The 24218-nt window shown below is 39.1% G+C and overlaps 1 protein-coding gene across 1 annotated transcript; it reads left to right on the forward strand.

Moving 5' to 3' along the window:
• Nucleotides 1-1171: 1171 nt before the first annotated feature.
• On the forward strand, nt 1172-21130 carry LURAP1L (leucine rich adaptor protein 1 like; the record flags this gene model as incomplete). Its single annotated transcript, XM_082301218.1, has 2 exons — nt 1172-1363; nt 20756-21130. 2 exons carry the CDS (start codon nt 1172-1174, stop codon nt 21128-21130), a joined length of 567 nt encoding a protein of 188 aa, XP_082157344.1.
• Nucleotides 21131-24218: the final 3088 nt, after the last annotated feature.

Raw genomic sequence — 24218 nt, forward strand, 5'->3', positions numbered from 1 at the left:
CAGATTTTTTGCTTGACTGTACTAAACCCTTGCAAAGGTCTCTGATAATAAATCTTAGATTTTAAGGTACAGATGAAATTATTCCCCAGAAAGCATCCAGTTTGCTGTAAAAAAATTTTGTTTCCCTGAGTTCACGACACCACACTTTGTGATTCTAGTTGTTATAGAGGACCTGACACTCAGAGTGGCTAGACTCACTTTCTCAACCCCCTTCACACGTGTCAGCTGCGGCTCCACAGATGCGGCCATTCCTACTTTTGTGCCTAAAATGTTTTTCGGTGCAGTGGGACCAGGTGCACATTGGACAACGAGCAACAGGACACATCCAGCACTGCTATCTGCACAGCCAACGTGTGCCTTGCTATCACTTAGAGCAACTGACTCAGCTTGCAAGCTTTGCTTCTTAAAGAGGAGGGGGATAAAAAAAACCCAGAAATATTAAGGGGGGGGGTGGGAGGAATGCACTTGCCTGCAATAAAACCTGTCTGATGAGTGGGAATACCATTCACACTGTACTTACGCTCCTATTCCTGTTAGAAGGGGTGACTTTTTCTCTTTTTTCACCTTCTTCCCTTTTTCTTTTCCTATTTATTTTCCTAGTCCTTCCTTTCATTCTTTTTTCTTCTCCCTTATCCTTTCTTTTTTTCCCTTTTTTTCGCCTCTTTTTTCACCTCTCCTCTGGCCCTCCTCCCCACGTTCCCGAGGGACACGGTGTTCCCAGGCCCCTGCCGGTCGGGTGGCGCAGTCCCCGCCGTGCGGGGGCGCCCCGCGGCCGCGGGCATGCCGCGCCTCTCCCGCACAGGCACCGCGGTGGGAGGGCTGCGCCGCGCCTCTTCCACCTGCCCGCGGCTTTAAAGTTGCGGCCGGGCGGGACACGCGATGACTCGGGTTGCGCTGTGCCGGCCGCAGCTGCCGGGGCGCGTCGCGGTCTCGCACACGAAGCGGGGCTGTTTTTTTCCATCGGCCCTGCTCGCCTGCTGCTGCCTTTCCCGGGCGGTCGGGGAGGGGGCGGGAGGGGCTGCTGCCCCCGGGAGATGCCCATGCCCGCTGCGGGTGCCCCGCGCGGCGCGTCCGCCGTCCCCGGCGCTGCCGCGGTTCTCCGCGCCTCTGCGCCCCGGCAGCGGCCGGGCGGGCGCGGCTAGTGCCGCCGTCGGCCCCTGCGGGGCGAGCTATGGAGCCCGGCGCCCCGCCGGACCTCCGCGACGTCGAGCAGAAGCTGGGGCGCAAAGTGCCCGAGAGCCTGGCGCGGCCCCTGCGCGGGGAGGAGCTCCCGGCCCGCCCCACCGCGGCGACCCCGGGTCCCCGCCGCGCTGCCGCGCTGGCCCGTCTGGAGACGAAACTTCAGCTCCTGAGGCAGGAGATGGTGAGTAGCCGGGCTCCGGCCGCAGCCCTTCCGCACGGCCGCCTCCCGCTCGGCAGCACCGGCCCCTCCGCGGCAGCGCTCCCGGCGGCGGCCCGAGCCGGGACTGCGCTCCCTGCGCCTGCCGGCCGGCCCGCCAGCCACAGGAAGGAGGTGCTGCCTGCCCCCGGGAGCAGCCGGCGCCGCGCATCCCTCCCCGGTGGGGCCGGGCGGCAGCGAGGGCTGTGCTGCCGGCCGGGAGAGAAGAGGCTGCTCGTCGGTGCGGCGTAGAGCGAGGGACTTGGCGGCTCTTTTCCTCGCAGCCGGGCAGTTCGCCACGGACTCGCTGTTGGCTTCTGTTCCTTTGTCAGCTCATTAGAAGTACTGAATGCTGGAGTACCAATAAACGAAATAATGCACTACTCTCCCGTTGTTGTAACTGCATTTTCTGCATTGCACCTGTTTCCTGCTCTTGAGTAATACCTAAAGACACACAGGATATTTTTGGGCTGGAAATTTGGGCTGGAATTCAGGGACTTGATTGCTGGACTTTAGTCTTCAGAGACCTAATTAGTTCCAAACAGGCTGCAGATGATGCAGAGCAATTCTTGAAAAAACAGCTATTTATAGTTTGGTTGAATGGTATATTTTCTTTTGCCAGTGGCCTGTGATGGGCTTATGCTGTATATAGTTCAGTTCTTCTGACTTGTTTACTGTCTTAGTGCAGGTGCTTGTCCTACTTTGTATGTCCCAATCTCAATAAATTTATTTTACCATAAAATGATGCCATAAAACTGGCTTAATTTTTTTCTAAGACAAACCAAAAGGAAGCTCTTTGCAAGCAAGTGACTGAATGATTAGTGGACACTCACAGCAGACGTGATCTTGACAATGCAGGGTACCTCAGATATGTGAGCATAGATATCTTCCATTTTTTGGGGGGGTGTAATTGTTATGTTAGGTCACAAAAGACACTTTTTAGTAGCAGTTCTTTCCATAGCTCCTGCCACTAAGCTTATCTGAAAATGGGATGAAATTTTAGCAGGTTGGGATGGGGATTTTTCTGGCAATGTGTTGAGATAACTTTATGCAACAATCTTGGAACTCAGCCATTTACAGCAAATAAATCAATATCATTTTATGTGAGTGAGTGCAGTGCCATACCACAAGTCCCTCTACAGTGCTACATATAGGTACATATATATTTAAGTAAAAGGTGTATGGGTTTGTAATGTTTTTTAAAGAACGAGTGGGCTGGGCAAAAAGGGAAAGAGAATGGATATTTTGAGAGTTAATAGCCAAGATGGTAATGTTAATCTTCAGGTGTAACTTATAAATTACACTTGCTGTTGTATGGCTTCATATGATGTAAGAGATCTTCACAAATCAAACTACCAGTGTACTCTGTGGAGATCTTTTAGCTCCCTTTCAGTACCTAAACTGGGCCAAGCAAGAAACTGGAGAGGGGGACTTTTGACAACAGCATGGAGGGGCAGGATGAGGGGGAGCAGCTTTAAAGTGGAAGAGGGTAGAGTCAGAGATGTTAGGAAGGAGTTGTTTACTCAGGGGGTAGTGGGGCACTGGAACAGGTTGCCCAGAAAAATTTTGGGTGCCTTTGAACTTGTCTTTTGGAAGATGTACCTGCCTATGGCAGGGAGGTTGGAACTAGATGATCTTTAATGTCCCTTCCAACCAAAGCCATTCTGTGATTCTATGATTTTAGGGTAATGATCGTGGGGAATTTCAGTCTTAATATTGAGTAACACACTGCCAGCATAGCTCATGCTTATTTTTTAACTTTAAGCTTGCACAATGGTTGTAGAATGACCTGTAGGTGGCTTATAATGTATGGGATGTCGGACTGCAAAGGAAGCAAATAAGGCAGCCAGAGTTCTTGGCGTGACTGTTTAGACATGTCAAGATAACTAGGCCTAGTAAGGGAGGGGGACCCAAGTGAATTTCCCCTATCACCTTTTCCTTTCAAGTTGGTCTCAGACCTTCACCTGCTTCACACTCACAAATTCCGTGTCACACTCTTCTTTTGCCTCTTCTTCCTCCTGCCATCCAGTTTCTCTTTTCCCTCCCTGCCCTAAGCACAAACATGTTTGAGTCCCAAAAGCCTTGATGTCTCCTGTTTGTCACTTCAACAACTGACTGTCTTTTCATATCTGAACTAATTTTTCATGCTAAGTAAGAGGAGCTAAGTTACAATCCTCTTCCCATTTGACTTCTGGTCTGTATGTGCCCATTAAACTACTGATACAATGACTAATTGTGGAGTATTGATACCCTGTCTATATTTTTTTCATGCTCTCAGCTGTCTTCTGTAATGCAGAATGTGAAAATGAACTACCTTCCTGAGGTTTTTCTCTAGTCTCTAACACCTTCAGGATTTTCCTCAACCCTAAGGGTTTCTTCAGCTCCTTAACTTGTCACGTTCCCCTCTGCAGTGTTCTTTGTGCCACTGGACATATTTTATAAATTTAAGAACAATATCAGGTAAAAATTGTGGTTCCTTTCTCTGCTTTTTTCTTCTTTTTTACTGAATATAATTTCTAAAATGGAGCCAAAACCTCTGTTTTCTTATTTCACACCTCTTTCTAGTGCGTTATTCTTTGGCTTTGCTGCAAGGCATAGGAGGTCTTGGACATGTAGAAAAGTAGTCTATAGCTACTGCAGTACTAAACAGATGCAGAAAATGGAAAAGACTAGAAGCTTAGAAAACCGAGTGTTATCCATTAAACTTTTTTTTTCTGGTTGTAGTATGGTGGAAACTTCTACAGCCCACTCAATTGAATTTTGGCTAGACCTATCTATGCTTTTTTTGCTTGCTTGTTTCAGATTTGAGACAAACTTTTTGTAGACATACAAAAAACAAGGTTATTGAGGCCCTTCTTTTCTAGTCATGTATAAAAGAGGACAGTATTTGACTTGGAAATGCTGTGTTTGACTGTGAGTTACAGTATCTGATAGATGGTGGGGTGTATGTGGCGACTGTCCATCTGCTCTGTAGAGGACCTCAGGCTTTGCCCTTGCTCCTTCAGATCCTTTCACTGTTCTCAGTGGTTCTTTTTACCTCAAGCCTGATTTTGCTAATGGTCACTGGACTCACACACAAAGCACACAGAGTATCGTTCTTGAAATATGGACCTGCTTGGCCAGATCTACTTCCCTTTTCTTATCTTGCATTTTCCCCTGAAGGCCATGGTGGAGACTGCATTGGATCCTGAAAACCTTTGAATTACAAGGCCATAAAGTAAGAGGAGAAGCAAGATGTAATTTTCAGTGTGGGTCAAAACACTCTGCTCTGGTCAAACTCGGGTGGAATGAATACCTCCCACTATCTGATCCTTAATTCAGTATGAAATTTGTCAGTGTTACTGTTAAGAACTTTCTTCCCATGGTCTTTTGGGTGGAATGTTCCATTGGAGAGTTGATAATAATCCTTTCAGGCAGCAGTCTTTTCTCTAGTATACCATGCTTCTGAGGTCACATTCAACATATACACCTTCACTGCAGAAAATAATCTCTGAGGCTCATTCTGCAGCCTGAAATGATACTGCTTCTAAAGCCTCATTTCTCCTTCGCAAGGTCTGGGCTTATTCTAAAGGAGATTTTCTTTAACACCTGAAGGAAGAGAGTGGGTGTTTTTTTTCCTTTTAACTTAAAATTTTTACAAAATCAACTCTTTAATGCCTATTTGCAGGCTAGAAATTTAGACACAGTACAGTCTGCATTACATACAGTAATTTAAAAAAAAATGTTTTGCTTAAAAATATTTAAGGCAGAAAAGATAAACTATGTCTTGGAAGTGAGGGGTGGATAGCAGTGCTGGGACTTTTAATGAGATTCCTTCCAGTGAACGCTGTTGAGGATTAAATTTTGTTAGTGAATTCCCAACTGGGTATACTGAGTGCAGCAGTTTTTAGAGTGAAGGATAAAGTAATTGAAACAATCCTATTTCCAAGTAGCTGAGCATGTCAGATTTAGGCTATAGCTATTTGAGATAGAGGCATATTCCTATGCTAACTCACTAGATTAGTTTTCTTCTCCTTTGTTCTCCTAGTTCTCTTTTAGTATAACTATTTTTTAAAGGCAATTAGCATTGATCCCTGACAAAATGAAACTGGAATTAAAGCAAATGTGATCATTACAATGGCAGTCCTTCTTGGTGTTTTTGATGGTTTGTTCTATTTTCTTTATGCTTTTTTTATTGGTTTTAGGTTGTTTGTTTTTTAACCATCCCTAGCACATTAATGAAGGTGCAGGTTGGAGGGCAGAGCTGTTGTAACCCTGTTCTACCAGCTCTTAAAAGTCTGACCAACTTCATATTTGCTTACATTTATTAGATTCATGGTTGCGGGGGGTCTACATTTATTAGTTTCTTTGAAGGACTGATTTTAAAATGTCTACAACTGTGGCTTGAAATATCTCTTTAACACATGCTGTAGGTGCAGGCTGCTACATTCACTATTTTGTATGATAACATCAGTTGTCTTAACTGAAGCCAAGATTTGGTTAGTGTGCCTAGTCAGCAATGCAAAGCTGTGTATCAGATGCTGGTTTTCGATTAGATTAATTGTAATTTTTGCTTAAAAGCTTGACTGAAGATAAAATCTTAAATATAAAATTACTAGTGCCTAAGCGTCAAGCCTACGCAGGAGAGTTTGATTAACCTTTGTTTCTTCATGAGCCGTTATTCAGTGAATCCCTGAAGTGAGACATGTAGAAGTACAAAGAAAGCATACAGAAATAGAAATTAACTTGTTTCCCAAAGTCCTCCTGAAGTTCACTGAAAAAGGTGTTAATCCTGGATCTTGCTAGCGAGTTGCCTCCATACACTCCAATTTGCATGATGGAGTAGAGGAGTTTGTACTTTTTGCATATAATGCAGATTGGGCAGTGATAATAGGATACTCACGTTAAAAGGGAACTGTAGATTGATCCTTAGGGAAAATAATCAAATCTAATAAGGAAAAATTGCAGCCTAATTATAGTACCAGCACTTTGCCAAGTTTTCCATCTTTTAAGATCATCTCTGGAAGGATGAGATGACCAAGGTTATTTAAATTAATGCATATTTAAACATATGTTTTGACTGGCAAATCTCACTCAGTGCCTGGCGGAAGGATTTTAATTGTGGAACAGCTCCATGTTGTACTCAAGCAGTGCTTATGTCTGTTCTTATTCAGCCATAGCATTTGCTGAAGGGTTTAAGTCCACAGGAAGTACAGATGAATATGTGCTTACATTATTAGCTGCTGCATGGCCAAGAGCCCGTGAAGCATTGCTGATACCTTACCGAGAAGCATCAGTGTGAGATACTTCAGTACACGTGCATCTGTCTCGTGTGAGTCATCACAGCGGCGTCAGGGATACTACAGTCAAGACTTCCAGTTAGACTGCCCACTGTGAGACTTCTGTCAGGCTTTATTTCAGAGAATATGTATTATAATTTCATGATTCCTTCCTGATTACTTTTTCAAGAGTAGAAGAATCATTGAGGCTGCTTTTTGAAATCTGATTCCTGACAATTTGTAATGAAAAGGCGTGAATACTAAACCACTTCTGCACAGAGTTGTACAGTTTATGATAAGCTTTATCAAATAGATTATAACCTTTCTGATTAAATCAGCATGGCTTTCATAGAATAGCCTGGGGTAGAAGGGCTGTTCTGTAAAGGGACCTCAGAAGACCATCTGGTTTCACCTTTCAGAGGAAAGGGAGTCTGGGTGAGATTATCAAGCACCCTGTCCAATTGCATCTTGAAATTGCCATCAATTGCATCAGCCATGTAACTGGGGAGGTTGTTCTTATGATTGTCTTCACTGAAAAAAAAATTAACTTGTATTAAAATGAAACCTCTCCTGGTCCTGTTTGTATCAGCCCAAATTATTGAAGTGCTGTGATGAGATACCCCTATCCCCAAGAATTCTCTAGGGAGAAAAGACCTAACTCCTTCAGTCTTTCCTCATATGGCAGATTTTCCAGCCCTTTGATCATCATAATTTTGTGTGGATGCTTTCTTTTTTATGGTTACTTATGAGAACAATAATTTGAAAGTACCTTTTGTGTATGAGCAGGAAAAACTTGAAATGCGCAATACCAAATACATTCATTAAGCAGAGGTGATGGCAAGCAAGTGCATTTCTACTCTTCAATACTTTCTTTCTCCTAATAGTAAATGGTTAAAGAAAAAAATTGCGTTTTCAATTCATGTTTTAAAGGTTACAAGATTATTTGTCTGTTCTCTACCCTCAAGGTCAAAACGTATCAAACTTTCCACAGTGGACATGTTTATTTTCTGCGTTTCATTTCTGTCCATGTCCTGGAAGAGAGGCTGGTTATTGGAATCTGAAGCAAATGAGGATGAAGTTACAGGAGTAAAAAGGCAGAGAATCTGAGCTGTTTAAAAGCAATTGGAATTCAATTAAATCAAGTGCAATTTCTCTCATGGATTTAACTTGTATTTATGAGCATCAAAGTTATATTTCCTATATGTAAGCAGTTCCAGGAGGTGGTTCTCAGTTTACTGTTTGTAAACATGAGGAACTCTGGTCATAAAATTATGGACAGCTTCATAATAGAAGGGAAACTTTTTTGTTGTGGAGACAGACTCATAGCCTTTGTTATCCAGTCCTTACTCTCATACATGTGGCTTCTAATTATAAGCTTTTTCCCATGGTGGAAGTTTGTGATAAGCAATTGGAAGCAACACTAATCTGGAGGGTGCCCAAAACAAGTGACCAAAATACATCTAGAAGGTCTGTAAGCCATCTTGTATTAAATCTTTGAAAGGTATAAACAACATAGTTCAATCTTTCAAGCTTTTTCAAATCTAGAAGGATATTGGGATGGTCATTTATATCAGAGGTCACTTGTTCTGTATTCAACTGCTGAGTCCCTCTGGTGCCTGCCTGCACATCAGTGTATGGAATAAAATGTGCCTGAGGATCCCCCTCTTTGAAATAGCTCTTAATGAGGTTTCTCCCTTTCCATAGAAGAAGATAAGAAAGGACACTAGAGAGTACATATATGTCAGGTATATAAGTGTATAAAGTCAGCCACTCTGTTTTTTCGGGATATGCAACCTGGCCTAGAGCTTCCATAAACAGGGAGAATAGCATACTGGCACACCAATGCAACCCTGACCTCAGCAATCCAAACCTTATCTTTCCCCACCAACCTAGCCTTTCATACTTACGGTTTGTCAAGAGAATGGTATGGCACATTTCTTAATTAACAGTAAACACAAACTAGCTAAGCTGCCAGAGAAGTTTTCCGAATGTTTCATTTGCTGTGCTGTACAATAAACTCTCAATGCTGTATGGCTCTGGTGGGTGCAGTGCCAGATGAAGTGAAAGCATTTGTGACTTTAAAGCAATGGCTAATTGCTATTTAGCTACTGGGGGTCTCAGATTTTATAAACACTTTACTGGCATAATTTGTAATTTTGTTCACTTTTGTTAGGTATCAGCTGCAGTCATGACTAAAGTACTTCCAGAAGGAGAGCGATTTTACTGCATTCTGCTTTGGATATGAAACCTACCTCTCTCTAGATACAGAAGGAAACACATCCAAGAACTATAATGCAACAAATGCATTGAGTGTTTCCAAGCTCACATATTTTTACCCCAAGGTAGAAACGAATATAGAACAGTTTGGTTGCTTTGTATTTTTCTTTCTTTTTTTTTTTTTTTTGTCTTCCTACAGAAGTTCCATTGGTTTAAAGAAATGTTATATTTGAGATAGTTGCACTGCTTTTGTTAACTCAGATGTTTATGAGATACAGCAAATGTTGGATTTCTTAATATTGAGTGTTTGCTGAAAGGATTTTTTTTAATTTAAAAACTTCAGACTCAGACCTTGATCCTTCCAATAATTATAAATGACTAGAAAAAACCAGTCCTGACACCAAGGAGGAAACTATGAAGCATTTCTGTGTAGAGAGGAGTAGGATCTGTATTGTTTAGCCACCTCTTTAGAAAACTAATGAAAATTGCTTGCACACCCTGCCTCTACTGAGCCCTGGTACGGCCATATCTGGAGTGCTGTTTGGGGATCCATTTTGGGCTGTCCAGTTTAAGACAAGGAACTGCTGGAGAGTTGGTCCAGCGGAGGGCTATAAAGATGATTAGGGGTCTGGAGCATTGTCTACCTTATGAGGAAAGGCTGAGGAAACTGGGCCAGTTTAGCCTGGAGAAGAGATGACAGCTGAACAGGGATCTTATCAATGTGTACAAATATCTTAAGGATAATGTCAAGAAGATGGGACCAGACTGTATTCAGTGGTGCCCAGTGACAGGAGAAGGGACAAAGGACAAACTGAAATACAGGAAGTTCCATCCAAATATAAGGAAAAGCTTTTTCACATGGAGGTAACTGAGCACTGGAACAGGCTGCCCAGAGAGGTTGTGGAGTCTACCTCTTTGGAAATTTTTAAAACCTGCCTAGACTCCATCCTGTTCAACTTGCCATAGCAGTGATGGGGGGGATTAGATGATCTTCAGAGGTCCTTTCCAACCCCAGCTGTTTTGTGATTCTCTGATTCTGAATATCTAGTGTTCTTCCTGGAGTGAGATTAATATGTACCTTTTTAAGAGTGCCTGGAGAAGGCCTGTTCCAGCCACATTGAAAGGGTGGAGTTGTTCTCTAATTTGGCTGCTAATACATACCATTTTCTTTGGTAGACAAAGGCAGGTGGTGCATGTTTAGAACAAACTACTTAATAATAAAACACTGTCGGTGTAGGGGGTTTATGTTGGTTTTGGTGTTGAAGAATCCTTTCCATGGGCAGGCAGGTTTTCTGACTAATGGGATTTAGATGGGTTTGCACAAAAACATGACAACTTGGAGAAGTCATTCAAGGAGTCATTGCAAACTTCAGACTATTTTTCTAGTCTTCTCAAAACTATACAGCTATGAGAGGAGCAAATATGAAGCCTGAATGATAATTTTTACAGGACATTTCCTTTTCTGTGATTCAAGTACATTTTGCCGTAACAGGGCTATTTCAACCGCTGTGACTGTTAATGGCTTGTCCACATGTCTTGGCAGAATTGTGTGGTACTCTGAAATATTTTTGTTTCAAGTAGTGTTCTGTGGCAGGGTTCTAGTGTTACAGCGTTTGTAGGAGAAAACTGTAAATCCTGTCACAGCAGAGGAGAAAGCCTCCTTCCAAGAGAAGAGCATAACTACTAGCATGCCAAAGCAAGAGTGGTTTTCTTCAAATGCCTGTGGAATTTACATCCTCCTTTGTTAGCACTTAACACTGATTGCTGTGTCTGGGGCAGGGGAGTGAAGGCATGATTGCTGTTTTTCCCAGAGCCAGATGAGGTAGCCATCTGTGACAATAACTTCATAAAGCTATTTATGCATTGACCAGCGCAGAGCATCAGTCCACCCATTTCAGACAAGAAACAAAACTCAACCAAAGCAACACTATGATCTTTAATCTTCTGTAATTTCTCTCCTTCATTTTTATTAATTTGTACTCTGGTGAAGTTTAATAACAAAATTACTTAAGAAGAACTGTAACCAGCCCTTTTCAGATACAACCAAACTCTAGTCCAAATCTGCTGTGTTTTCCTTGACTAGTTCTCTCATTTCCCAATAATAACCCTTGGTTATTCACAAAGGCCATATTTATCTTTTCCTAGCCATGTTTTGCAAGTCTTATACTATATTTCTGCTCCCCAGCTAGCTTAGTAGCTCGTACTTCCTCAGTAGAAGAAGAAATGGGAAATGTAAGCAATGACCTTGATTCCTTCCCAAGTTACTTATACCTCTGATAACTGCATTGATAACTATGATTAATATTCTTTGCTGAACTAGAATCATGCCAGAATGCCCCAGTACTCTTCTATGTAGAAATCTTCGCTAAGAACAGGTTTAAGTATAAAAAGAGCAATATGACATGAGCTAGAGTAGGAGAAGCTGAGGACTGGACTATATGGTGTGGATAATAGTTATTGATCAGAGAAGGGATCAAAATAATATGGAAAGTAAATATTACCTAGAGTGCCTGGTTTTGCCTTGAAGTTTATAGTTCATTACTGACTACTCTTGCTACCTTCTCTCATCCATTGCCTAGAAATAGGATGTGTCTTTGTTTAATTGTTAGTATACATTGATAATCATGCCTTGTGACCACCAGAATGAATTGCTGTGGTGTGTTCTGTAGGAAACAAAGGGCTTCATGGGTTTTTGAGCCAAAAGGGCTCAAAAGCCATAGATGGTGTAGTTCTTAACAGGGTGCTTGGCTTGTTGCGCTGGCCAGTTTCAGTATTTCAGCTTGCTAGAAATGGTTGTAGCCTCTTGTTTGCTTCTAGATTTTTAATCTATAGATCCCAGATTCAGGTTAGCTGCTAGCTGTTTGATACCTTCTTACTGGATGAGAAAGAAATAAATTACTAAATTAGGTAATTTTTAAATTTTATAGATACCTGGAAGTTTGAAAGGCTGTTTTTGTTCGAAAGACTCAAAACAGGCAACTTCATTTTTGTCTGAAAGACCTCAAACTGGCTAGTACTTTCAGAGAGATGTAAAGACTGTGTAGGGACCATATTTTAGGAGAATGATGATTACACCACTGAGGAGATTTGGATGAAGTTTTGCATTAAAAAGAAAAATTAAGCTGAATTTGAAAGACATGGAACTTCAAATAGGTCACAAAGTAAGCATAAAAATAACAAAACAAAATGCTGTTATTTTTTAAGATACTGAGTCATTTTTATTCAAAAATTTTCAAAATGTTTAGCATGGAAACATAATGCTCATAATGTTTTAACAGGGAAAAAATCCCAACGATCAGCAAATCACTTTCTAGCACTATTAAAGCATTTTTAAACGCACATGTGATCACTTGTAATAACAAAGCTGTCTTGAAGTTCTTTTTTATTCTTATCCAGGTAAACCTTCAGTAAATAGGATGGCAGGTTGTCTTTACTAAAGATTGGTTGTTAGATTAAAAATATGCTTTCTGTAGGATATATCCCATCTCCAGGAACACAGAATTGTTTCAAACAGAATTCCATTTTGAATTCTAGGGAGATTCGGACAAAGATTTAATTTTTTTGTAATCTTATGTGTCTCTCCAGTGGCATTGTGAAAGCAGACTTGAATTTCAAGAGAGTTCAGATCTCTCGCCAGTGTTAGTATTGTTGTGTCTCATTTCTGATTTAATAAGTTGGGTGGTTTGATGTTTTTAATAGGGTTTGGGGTTTTTTTTACATTTTATAATGTTTTCAAACTTTGGTGTTACTGCCATAAAAGCAGTATTTTCAAACTTTGGATACACCTGTAAGCAAACCCTATTATCTTCTCTTATTTTAGTTCTATGCTTTTGTGTATACTTACACAGTGCCAGTATTAAAAGTAATTAATTTAAAAGGGATGAGTGCTATTATATTTTTTCATTTTTTTGCATAGTGTTTCTAAGACTATGTTTTGGTCAAGACAAACATATATAAGGCAGAGAGTGAAATCCAGTGAAAAAAAAGAAATCAGTTATTTTCTTGAGCCACAGTGCTGTCTCATGTTGGTCAGAAGACACACGCAGTCCTGCATTGTGTCTGGTGTCCAGAACACTTCACAGTGATGCTGTGATCATCCATCTGCTGTAACACTTTTTGACACTCACAGCCGAATGTTACGGCTTCATATTGACCTGAATGTTTGCAGTGGAGTTAACTTGTCTGTCAACAAATGTGAGTCCATATTATGGATTGTTCTGGACATGTTCACCTTTGTCACAGTAGTTAAATTTCTAAGGTCTGATGATGCTTTTATGACAGTGTGAGATATTTCGAAACATTCAGTAAAACCTTCCAGCAGCATTAGAAGTTTTTCCTCTTCTCAAATCCCTACATTTTCTCACTTCTCCCTTTCATGTTAATTCAACTAAACTTTAAAAGAGTCAGGATTTTCCTTTTATAGTTTTTCATCCTTCTGAGACTAGATGTTTCTCTCTCCTAATTCTGTGGTACTTCTATATTTAAAGAGCTTATCTAACATTTGTTTTATTTGGACAGGAGGTGAGGAAATAAGAACTAAACTAATTAACTTTTTTTTTGCTTCTACTTGCTCTCAGTTGTACATCATGTTTCTTTTTAACGATCATTGTCAAAAAGACCATACTTGGGAGATATTTAAATAGTCTCTTTTTCACCATAAAATAAAAAGATGGCCAAAAAACTTAAACAAACAAATAAAAGAATACTTTTCCCCCGGGAACTTTTTACTACATTTAAGCGTACAAGATACCTCAAACAGTATGATGTTAAAAGAAAAAAATGTACTCTACTAAGCAAATGATTCATCCTAATCACTGATATTTTATTATCAAAGGTATTAATGCACTTGGCAGGCTGCCTACACACACTCCCCAGAAAAGGACCATGCATGTTTTAAGGAAGTGAAAAAAGGCCTTGAGATTCACCTCTTTTTTTTTTTTTTTTTTTTTTTTTTTTTTTTTTTTTTTTTTTTAAGAGATAATGTGACTAAATAATTGCACAACTTGGTGGTATGTATTGTCCTGTCAAGTATAAGGGAAATCAATTAGTATGCATAAAATTAAAATATTAAAATAGGGTGTTGTAAGAGAAATGTAAATCACCAATACTGTAATTTCCTGTATCAGATGATAACCATATTAGCATAATATTTTCTTCATATATTTGCAAGAAATATCCTTGGGACCTGCTCATTGAGTTACTTACTCTCATTGCCTACTGAACTAACTTGCTGTGTCATGAAGTTGCTCTGCCTCCTCATTACTCTGGTGTATTCTCCTACATTATTCTGGTGGTGGCTCAGACCTGACCTGCCCGCTTCCTTGCTTTAGGTAATGGGTTGGTAAGCTCTCCTTACAGGAGAATACTTTTATCCTTTTATCACTGTTGTGGAATCACAAAGGTCTCTCTTTCTCCTTCCTAGTTAAATGTTACTGTGCTCAAAGCTGTGTTATGTAACTGCCAAATTTTACAGATGGACCTGTGGAAATACTTATTGCATGGACTTGGTGAAGGATTGCAGTGGAAATGCAGCAGCTTGAAACAGAACAATGACTAGGCTGGAGCCTCTTTTTAAAGTAGCAAAGGGTGCAGACAGAAACTGAAAACTTAATGACTATGCACTTTATGAGCTGCTGGGAGTTCAGTGATTGTAATGAATGCTACGTAAAATGTGATATGAAGGTTTTAACAATTTTGGAGTCTTCAAGAGATGCAAGAGTATAAGAAACCTCTTGCAAAAGAAGTCAAAAATTAAGTGATTACAACTTCTGTAGTCTGCCACAATATTCAGGTCAGTGTAACTTGCTCACTTTGAAGAAAGAAAGTAGATCAGAAAACTGTAACTACAAAGCAGCAATGGATCACATAAATTTAGCTTTTGTATATGTATATGTTGCTTTTGTATGTGCTCCCTCATTCTCTGAAGCTTACTACAAGCTTAAAAACCAGGAGAGAACAAGTGGGAAAATGATACAGCAATATGCTATAACACAGGTCCATGCTGAAAGAAACCAGATACAGAAAAAGCTGTCAATCTACATTTATCCCTGTTAAATGAAATATAATTTAGCTAAATCAGTATGAGGTAAATCACAGTCAGAGGCACAAGGCATAATGATAAACATTGCAGCACCTACCTTGACTCTGACAGTCTCATCCTCTGCCAGGCTTTGGTCCACACCTCAATTATTTTGAGAGAGCTCGTGTACAGTTTCAGTCAGGTTGGTTGCGTTAGTTTGATTATTGTGGTGTCTGAATTGACCAAAGTTAGTTGGCTTTGCTGTGGAGTGCATGTGGCACATTCCCACAAGCAGTTACTCTTCCACGGGTGCATAGATGATCCCTTCCAGTTAATGACAGTACACTTGTGTTCTTACTCTCTGTCACATAAAACTCCCTGCATTTTTAACAAGAGATGCTGAAGATTATGTTCAAATTCGGAGTCATCCTAGGCATTCTAATTTTTTCATCTTGATCCTGAAATACCATTTCCTAAAGCAGCATAATTATCTGAAGAAACCAATGCAAACACCTTGAATCAGTGGGACAATTTAGAAGCAGACAAGAAGTTTAAAGACATGCACATCCATATGTTTTAATTTAAGTAGGATGTAGCTCCTGCACAACCTGTTAATCATCCTGTGTGTTAAAGGAGCAGACATTATCTGTTATTTGTGGTTTTATTTTATTTTAGAAATGTTAAATGGAAAAAAAGAGAGCATCTCTTTTACTCACTAGTGTTGAGAAGCTGTTGTAATATCACTTTGAGCTTGCTCGCCTTCAAATGGCATGCTTCATGCTTTGTGATGGTGGCTTAATAAACAAATCCTGTGCGTGTCACCAGACTTAACCCCTGTTGTAACCATGTTAGCTTGATGACTCCAGTTAAATAACGCTTGAATTCCCATATTCTGAACTTTGGATTTTGAACTTTGATAAGTTGCTTATAGTATTTTTAGCTTGTTATCTATATGGTCTCACAGAATTAGTCGATGAGGTTTTATTGACCAGTTTTTATCCTTATGTATCTTCTTACTATATTTGTATCTTGATAATACTTGGGTAATTCAATATTGCCAACCAGTGTTTTATTTTATTTTCATCACTTTCATATTTTGCTTGATAAATTAATTTCTGTAGTTCCTTTAAAAGTTGTTATTCAGTGTTTGTATTAACAGAGGTAACACCAGGAGAAAGTGGAATAAGGTTAGCTTTTTTGAAGAAAGAGACATCTCAGAATGCAAAACAAATTATTATTTAGACATTGATTTTTAGATTTTTTTTTAATTGCATCTGAAATTAATTGATGGAATATACTATTCTATGGAAAGCTGAGGTAATCTCCCTTTTAAAAACAAAAGGGGAGGTAGGCATAGCTGGCAAGCTCTTTATCCTGTATGATATGGGAAATAGAAGACCTTGAATAGGAAAGCAGAAAGCTGTCTCTGACACATCCTAAAATATGGAAACAGCAGTCGCATTAATACTTCTGAACCACAGTGGTCATGCACACCTGTTTGGTATGGAAAAGTTCTCCTGGTTTGAAATTCTTTTTGTAAAAAGTGTGATAGAGATGGGTGTGGTAGTGTTTAGCAATAGGTGGAATTGGCTGTAGTTAGTTTCATCTAACTTCTCCACGTTTGTTATCTTCTGCAAGACTTCCCAGGCCTGAGCCTCTGTGGGCCTTTCCCGGGAATATTGTACTTTGCTACCATTTCCTTCCACGTATCGTGGAATTTGTGTCCAAACTCAAGATGTTTTAGACCACAGATTCCAGAGCAGCCAACCCTAGATCTGTCTTGAGATCCTGAGCAGAGCTTCTGATCTGAGTGACTTAAATAGCTGCCTGAATCCATTAAGTTGTAAGTATAAGATTTTGTCTCTTGTAAGTACTTACTTCACCTCCTGAAAGAAATACCTTATTATTTAGGTTCATTCACTTTTTTTCCTTTTACTAGTGTACTCTTTACAGCACGGAGCATAAAAGTGTTGAGAAAAAAATGAAACTCAAATAATTTGAATAAACTTAGGGATATCTTTTCCTCAGATCACTTCTTATGGTTGCCATTAATATCCCTGCAGAATTCCTGTAGTTAGAAGAAGCAGCATGTGAATCCAGGAATTTAAAAGAAAGTAGTCCACAGGAAGAAGCTAGAGTTTCAAACAGCTTTCATAGATTAGTAGGGTATATTTAACAGAAATTTTAGCTTTGCCATTTCTGAAGGGGAAGGTGACCCACTGTGTTTGAAACTGATTGGAAGCTATGTCTGCAGAACATGCAGCAGCAAAACACAAGGCCATTTTGCCCAGTTGTGAGTACATGTGTGACTTTGATCCGAAAGCTAAGTGACCAGGCTAGGGACAGCTAATGCACTACTTTGGGTGACTGCCAGGAAGCGATAATTGTCTTTGTTAGCAGTCCTGGCCACTAAGTTTTATTCTAAAAGCAATAACCTAGTCAAGTCCTTTCTCAAGAACACTGAATTATATATAAAAATAGCATGCTATCTCTTTGCATATATATGTACACAAAAACTCTTATGTTTGTATATACATGAATTCCCTTGAATAAATTATGACAGTATTGTACATATTATTACAGAAGACCAAAAGAAAGGAAGAAATACCTTGTTAGAACAACAAATATGAGAGGGAGGCACAGGCAGGTGTTCAGTCTAGTTATTCCTTCCAGATTGAAGATCTGGTTCTGTCTGAATGCTAATCTGTGCACTTATGCTACCAGACTCTGTTACTTGAAAGATGCTGTCACTTTAATTTCATTATTTTCGCTTCCTGTGACTAGCTCTTAATGTTAAACATTTAGTATCCTTCCTGTGATCATCACTATTACAAATATACAAAGCAAAACTAAGCAAAAATACATAAAAGTTAACCTGTAACAAGAAATTAGTTTTTTCTCTCTTGTCACAAATAATTTCCTTTATACACCGTAAGTTTTTGTGAGGGCTGATCCATAATAACACACACCTTCCTTATGGTGGCCTTGTGCTCTAGCTTTAACTCCAAGGCAGCTATAAAAACTGTTCTGAAATACCTCTGTTAGCTATGATACACTATATAGATTGTGCCTGAAATGTACCTGTTACTGTGCATAGCAAATGGAGCTGTCAAGCATGGTGAGATTTTATTGTATTTAGTCCTGTTAGCTGAACCATCTTGGACTGACTTGTTTACTCCAACGATGCTCCAATTTGTTTACTTCAACAACTTCCAGGATAAATGAGTTGCAGCTACATAAGTGAGTAAAAGCTAATGTCTGTGTTTGTGCTAAAGCAGATAAGGGGCAGAAAATGTCATTTTGACATTTTTGTGTTATCAAGCAGATGATGACGTAAACCATATTAAAGAAAGATGACATTTGTTAAACTACTATTTAGTATTTACTTTAGGAAAAGCACACTCTTGATATGGGAGACTTAGAATGACATGGTAGCTAGGAGGAGGACGACTCTAGTAGTCAGGAATGCAGAGAATTGGTTCCAGTAAGGCTATTCCACAAAAATGCTGAAGCTAGTGGTGTATTCAGAGAATAAAATTATTTCCTGTGAACTGAGTATGAATATATGAGATGTCTACTTATCTAAAAGGGACTGTTTTGTTTGAGTCATATTGGTGCTAGTTCTGTTAAACATTTCCTTAATCAGTCTTTTGGGAAACTTGTCTCCAAGCATGTTTATATTCAGCAAGTTGCTGAAGTCTGTAGTTGCAGTTGAGAAGTTGGGTAATTTACTGCTTTCATGACAGCCTAGTTGCCGAGCAAATGGTTCATAGTGATTTATTGGTAAGAGTAGAGAAATTGGCTTGAGCAGGAGAACTACAAAATGGTCAATCTGTTTTCATAACCTCACTCCTGAAACAATGATAGATGGGCAGTGTTAAAATTGTGAAATGTGGGTAGAGCTATTTTGCACAGTACCATGTTAGCTGTGTTAAATCTTGTGATACTGGATTGAGAATAATTCAGAAGTCATTCTGGGGACTGGGGAAGGAAGCTGGGAATACACATGACAAATACACAGGCATTCTGTTACTGGCAAAGCTTGAAATGTTTTTGCATTGGGTTGTCCCTGACCAGTAAGTAAGCACCCACCAGCTGCTCACTCACTCCCCTCTTCTCTTCCAGTGGGATCAGGGGAGAAGAATTAAATGAAAAAAAGTCAGAAAAACTTGGATTTTAATAAAGACAGTTTTAAAAATGAAGGAAATAAATTAACAAGTGATGCAGCCGGTAACACACCGTCTCCCACCAGTAGACCAAGCCAGCCCGCAAGCAACAGCTTTATAGGAAAGATCAAAAACACAGGTTTTATTCCTGGGCACAGCATTGTATGGCAAGAAATATCCCTTTGGTGAATGCTGGTCAACTGTCCCATCTCTGTCCACTCCAAACATCTTTCTCAGTCCCAGTCTACTTGCTGAGGGTGCAGAGTGAAAAACAGAAAAGGCCTTGATTGCACTCACTGCTCAGCAAGAGCTGAAACACTGGAGTGCTACCAATGTGGTTTAGTCACAGATACAGAGGACAACACCGCACCAGCTGCTAGGAAGCATCCCAGCTGGATCCACTACAATCTTCTGCAGTATCTAAGAGAATAAAAATACATTGAAATAACTTTTGAACAACTGTACGAGGTCAGTGTAATTTGGGATCCTGAGAAGATGACATTTGAGTATGGAAAGAATCATGTTCAGATTATATTCTTAGAAAAACAAGATATAGTCTCTGCTTCCTGAGAATACTGATTCTGTTCCAGTCCATTGTGTATGAACAATACAGGTGCTATTTTTCTGTACAACAATTGTAGACTTGGAGAACTGCATAAAACATCTATTGTCCAATGCAATAGATCTTACTTGTTTCTTTCTTTATTTCTCAGTTGACTGAAGACTTTCAAATTCTCAATATGGCACAAAAGACAGTGGCACAGATTTTTTTTTCCGGTACTTACAATGTTTCAGATGAGGAGAAGGAAGCACTAAATATAAACCTTAGGTCTCAGCTTTATTTGTCAGCTGAAGTGACTTAAAAACTGGCTTGTATAGTTTGCCTGTTAAGGAAAACATGAAGATGTTTAACTCAAATATATCTGTGAAATCCAACACTGTAATATTCCTCTGTCCATTACAATTAACTTGTATGTGTCAACCATCACAACTAAGTGAGAAAGTAGGAGTTTGTTCTTAATGTCCACTTTTGTTTAGTTAGTTACAGCAAATGCTTGCTCCATATCTATAATAAGTGGTTGACTCTGAACTTCATCACCTTCATCTAATATGGGTTTAAAGAACTGATATTTACAATTCCAGTAAGTTCCGTATTTTAACTCTCAGAAATTTACATGGCAGATTTTAATGTGCACTCAGGAGTAGTGTGAGTAAAAGTTGAATATCCACAAGCTTTTTTCCAAATTGTGCGCATTTGAAAATTTTAGCCTGCCCAAGTAGCCATAATAAGGATAACTTGGGGTGAATGCCTAGCTGTCTGTAACTGTAAGTAGGTTAGGGTAATAGTAAATAGAAATGGCTTTGTGTCTTGTTTCTCTGATTAGTGAAAAGCTATCCCCTAGGAGTTGTCATAGCATCTGTGTTTCTCATCTAAACAGCATTGTGTGTACAAGTCTTGTCACTGACTAGCATTCCTGTTAATGGACTGCTTAGGTGGGCTGATCAGGTTCCCACCTGACCTTCACTGAAAGTGTAGATATACTTTGGGGTTTTTTTGTTTGCTTGTGGGCTTTTTTACTAGTTATTGAAATAGATTTGTCCCAGATATGAAAGCTGGATTTCTTTTGTGTTTTCTTTTAACCCATTCATTGCCTCCATCATGCTCTTTGGCTTGATTATGAAAAGACTAATTTTTTTAATTACTTCTGCCTTGTAGGTTAATCTTCGAGCCACTGATGTGAAGCTTATGCGCCAGCTCCTCCTCATCAATGAAAGTATTGAATCAATCAAGTGGATGATAGAAGAGAAAGCCATTGCCAGCCGAGGCAGCAGTTTGAGTGGAAGCCTGTGCAGCTTGCTGGAAAGTCAGGAGACATCTCTCCATGGCAGCTGTAACAGTTTACAAGACTGTAGTGATGGACTGGATGGAATATCAGTGGGGAGTTATTTGGACACCTTAGTGGATGATGTCCCTGGTCACCAAACCCCTTCGGATATGGACAAGTTCAGTGATTCTTCTGTCATGGAGGACTCACAGTCTCTGCATAAGCATCCCAAAATTGATTCTGATGAGTACTACTGTTTTGGTTAATAAGAACGAGTTCCAGTGGGACACAAATGCACTTATCCTTTTTCTTTGCTGCTATTTTATTTTATGTGCAAAACCCCAAAGTTCTCTTGGAAGGAGAACATAATATGATACTTCAATTCTATTGCGTAACTTTTCTATTGCTTCTAATGCATTTTCTCATTGATGGGTTGGGCTTTTCTCCTCCTCCTCCCATTTTTTTTTTCTTAATTTATTGTCATCTTTTTTTTTTTTTTTTTTTTTGGTTTTGGTTTTTTTACAATGCTATATTTACAAGTCTGTAAGAGTGGGGAAGGAAAAGTTGTATCTTTAAAATTAAACATCAGGGGATGAGAGCAACAGTTTTGTATTTGTTGTCAATAAAATACCTTCTGATAAATATATGTTGTCATAAATTTTCTTCACTACAATGTTTGGCCTTTCCAAAGATACTGTTCTTGTTGAGCCTTAAATCTGAATCTTGAAAATACCTCTACAAAATAATTTTCCTTTTGTAAGAAATTAAATTTGGTTCTGTTAAGCTGTCTTCATTTGAAATACAAAGTATCCTAAACTTTTCTGTGTGGAGTTTCTTTTCTTTTGCAATGTTCTCATGTCTCTTGCCTAATTTTGATGTTAAATTCTGATTCTAAATTGTTTTTTTTAAAATTCAGCAGTGTTGCCCTGCTGTCTTTTTCTTTCCTGTTTTACAAGAGTTTGCCTTAACCTTTTTGTGCCTACTGGTGCAGTTGAGAGCTGCAGCTAATCAATTATATTGGAAGCAGCTGAAAAGTAAAGCAGTAACTGTTATATATAGAGTCTCTGACTTTGAGGCTGCTTTTGTGCAGAAGATTAGGAGGTAGATTTTTCTTTTAAGTATTTCAGAGTCATAAGAAACTCCCCAAGATTTTATCCTTTCTACAGTAAGAAAAAAAATTAGAATAAAAGAACTAAAATTGACCTAGACACTCCAACAGGTGATGAGTATTTTGAGCATACAGACAGTGAAAGAGGTGTTGATACTTAAACATCATCTAAAACTGTTTTGTTTTGCCAAGTCTGACAGTATTCCTATTGCCAGTGAAGGCATGAAATTCTCTCCCTAAAGCAATGTTTACTAAATAGAAGTCAAGCTCCCATTTAAAAACTATTTTACACTTTCCGAAGGGATATGAGTACATGCAGCAGTTGATGTATGTGGGCTTGGTTCATTCTGAGATAGTCCTATAAGTTTCTGCTCATCCAAGCCGCATTTCCAGGGATCCATCTTGTCCAATCTTGAGCAAAATTGTGTGAAGAAAAGGTAAAAAATCAAGAAATTGATTTGTGCTTTGTGACTAGTTCCATCGCTTCTCAATATAGAATATTTCTGTGTCTCTCAGAATTAAAATCCAAGATGTATATTTTGCTTTGGTCATCATGATTTATCAGATAGAGAGATGTGTGGTTTTTAGAAATGAGCCTTTTCAGTTTTGCTTCTGAGATCAACCTGGGTAATACAGGTAGCTGGAAGAAAAATGAGGCAAGCCCTCAAATATCAACGCCATGCTGGTTTAACTTTTCTAGGGTTTTTTTAATTCCTTCCCCAGCTTATGACTACTTCTTAAAAAAAAAAAAGCTTGAAGAAAAAATCTTGGCAAAAATTTCTTCTCAGGGCAACGTTAAGTAGGATATTGACTGGAGATTCAAAACAGGTTTTATTATTTTCAATTATTTTAATCTAGGGAAAATAACTAACTTCCTGATATAAAACTGTGACTCTCTTGAATGTTTTTTTACCTTTATTGCTTGGCGTGGAAGTTAAACACTAGGATGTATACTCTCTCTGAATCTAATGTGAATGTGCAATATGCAGTCTTTCCTTCTCCAGCTAAGGTTTTGGGAAGTAGGCCAACAATTACATGAAATTTTTTCGCTATGAAGAAAATTAAAGAATATTCTTAACATACCTTCTCAAATATCCCCTCACGTTATGCTGAAATTACTTAAAGGAAAATACAGGCTGTAGCTGTCACCCACTCACAACTGTAACTGGATAAAAAGTAATTTAATCAGGGATATATTTATCACATGATTTAAAATTCCATTTAAATAGGAATCAAAGCTGGGGGGAAAAAAGCCTTTTACTAGAAGTGGTAAAGTAAGAGCTGTATGTGGTTAGAACTTTTATTCCTCTGTATCTCTTGACTGTTAAGTGGAGAAAAAGTACAAGTGCCAAAACAAAGATTTCAGGAGACTGCTAGAAGGAAACAAGTGTTTCCAGGTGTTGTGTTTCTGATATCCAAGAACGTGAACACCTTGGTTTTTATTTTTGAAACGTAAAAGCTTCAAAGATTTAGGTGTGGCTTGGATTCCTTAATTGGAATTAACAGGATTTCATAGTCAGAAGATAATTATTTACTCTGACTTGCCACTTAAAGACAGACCATGAAATTTGATCTTCTCCTAAAATTAGTCAAATAATTTAAAACTGAACTACATATTGACTGTTTAGACAATGGAAAATTCAATTCTCATTTAAAAAGTATTCCCGTTGGCTCTTTAACTTTGCTTTTAAACAGTTTACATATATTTTTCTAGCTTCCTCTTTACCTGCTTGACCTTGGTCTTGCAAAATCCTTGTGTGGCATAAAGGAATCTGCATGCCCTCTTCCAGCATGGACTTCCTTGTAACTTTTTATCTGATTTACAGAACTGAAAAAAAAAAAAAAAGATTCAGTATTATAGAGCAAAGTATCTGAAAGCACTTTGCAAAGCTATGCCTGTTTCAAATGGATAAAAGCAACAGAATTTTTAGAAAACCATGGATAAATAGTAAATACAATTAATTTATTCTCTGTCATTTTGTATCACCTTAGCTCTTTTGAGACTTAGTTTGCTTTCGGGAAGGACAAACAATTTCAAAACACTTGGTAAAATCACAGGTGATGAGCAACACCCAGGCCATTCCTATTTCTATACCACTGAAATTTTGTCTTTGAAAGACATTCCACTGTGTAAGGTATGTAGTTCAGAGACAATAAGGGACGCCCATGAATAAGGTAAATTCAGTACATTTTCTGTTTTAGGATGATTGTTTCCTGCTAGTGGGAACCACCTAGTAAATGGATGT

The sequence above is a fragment of the Coloeus monedula genome, assembly GCF_965178545.1.
Source record: "Coloeus monedula genome assembly, chromosome: Z".
NCBI lineage: Eukaryota > Metazoa > Chordata > Aves > Passeriformes > Corvidae > Coloeus > Coloeus monedula.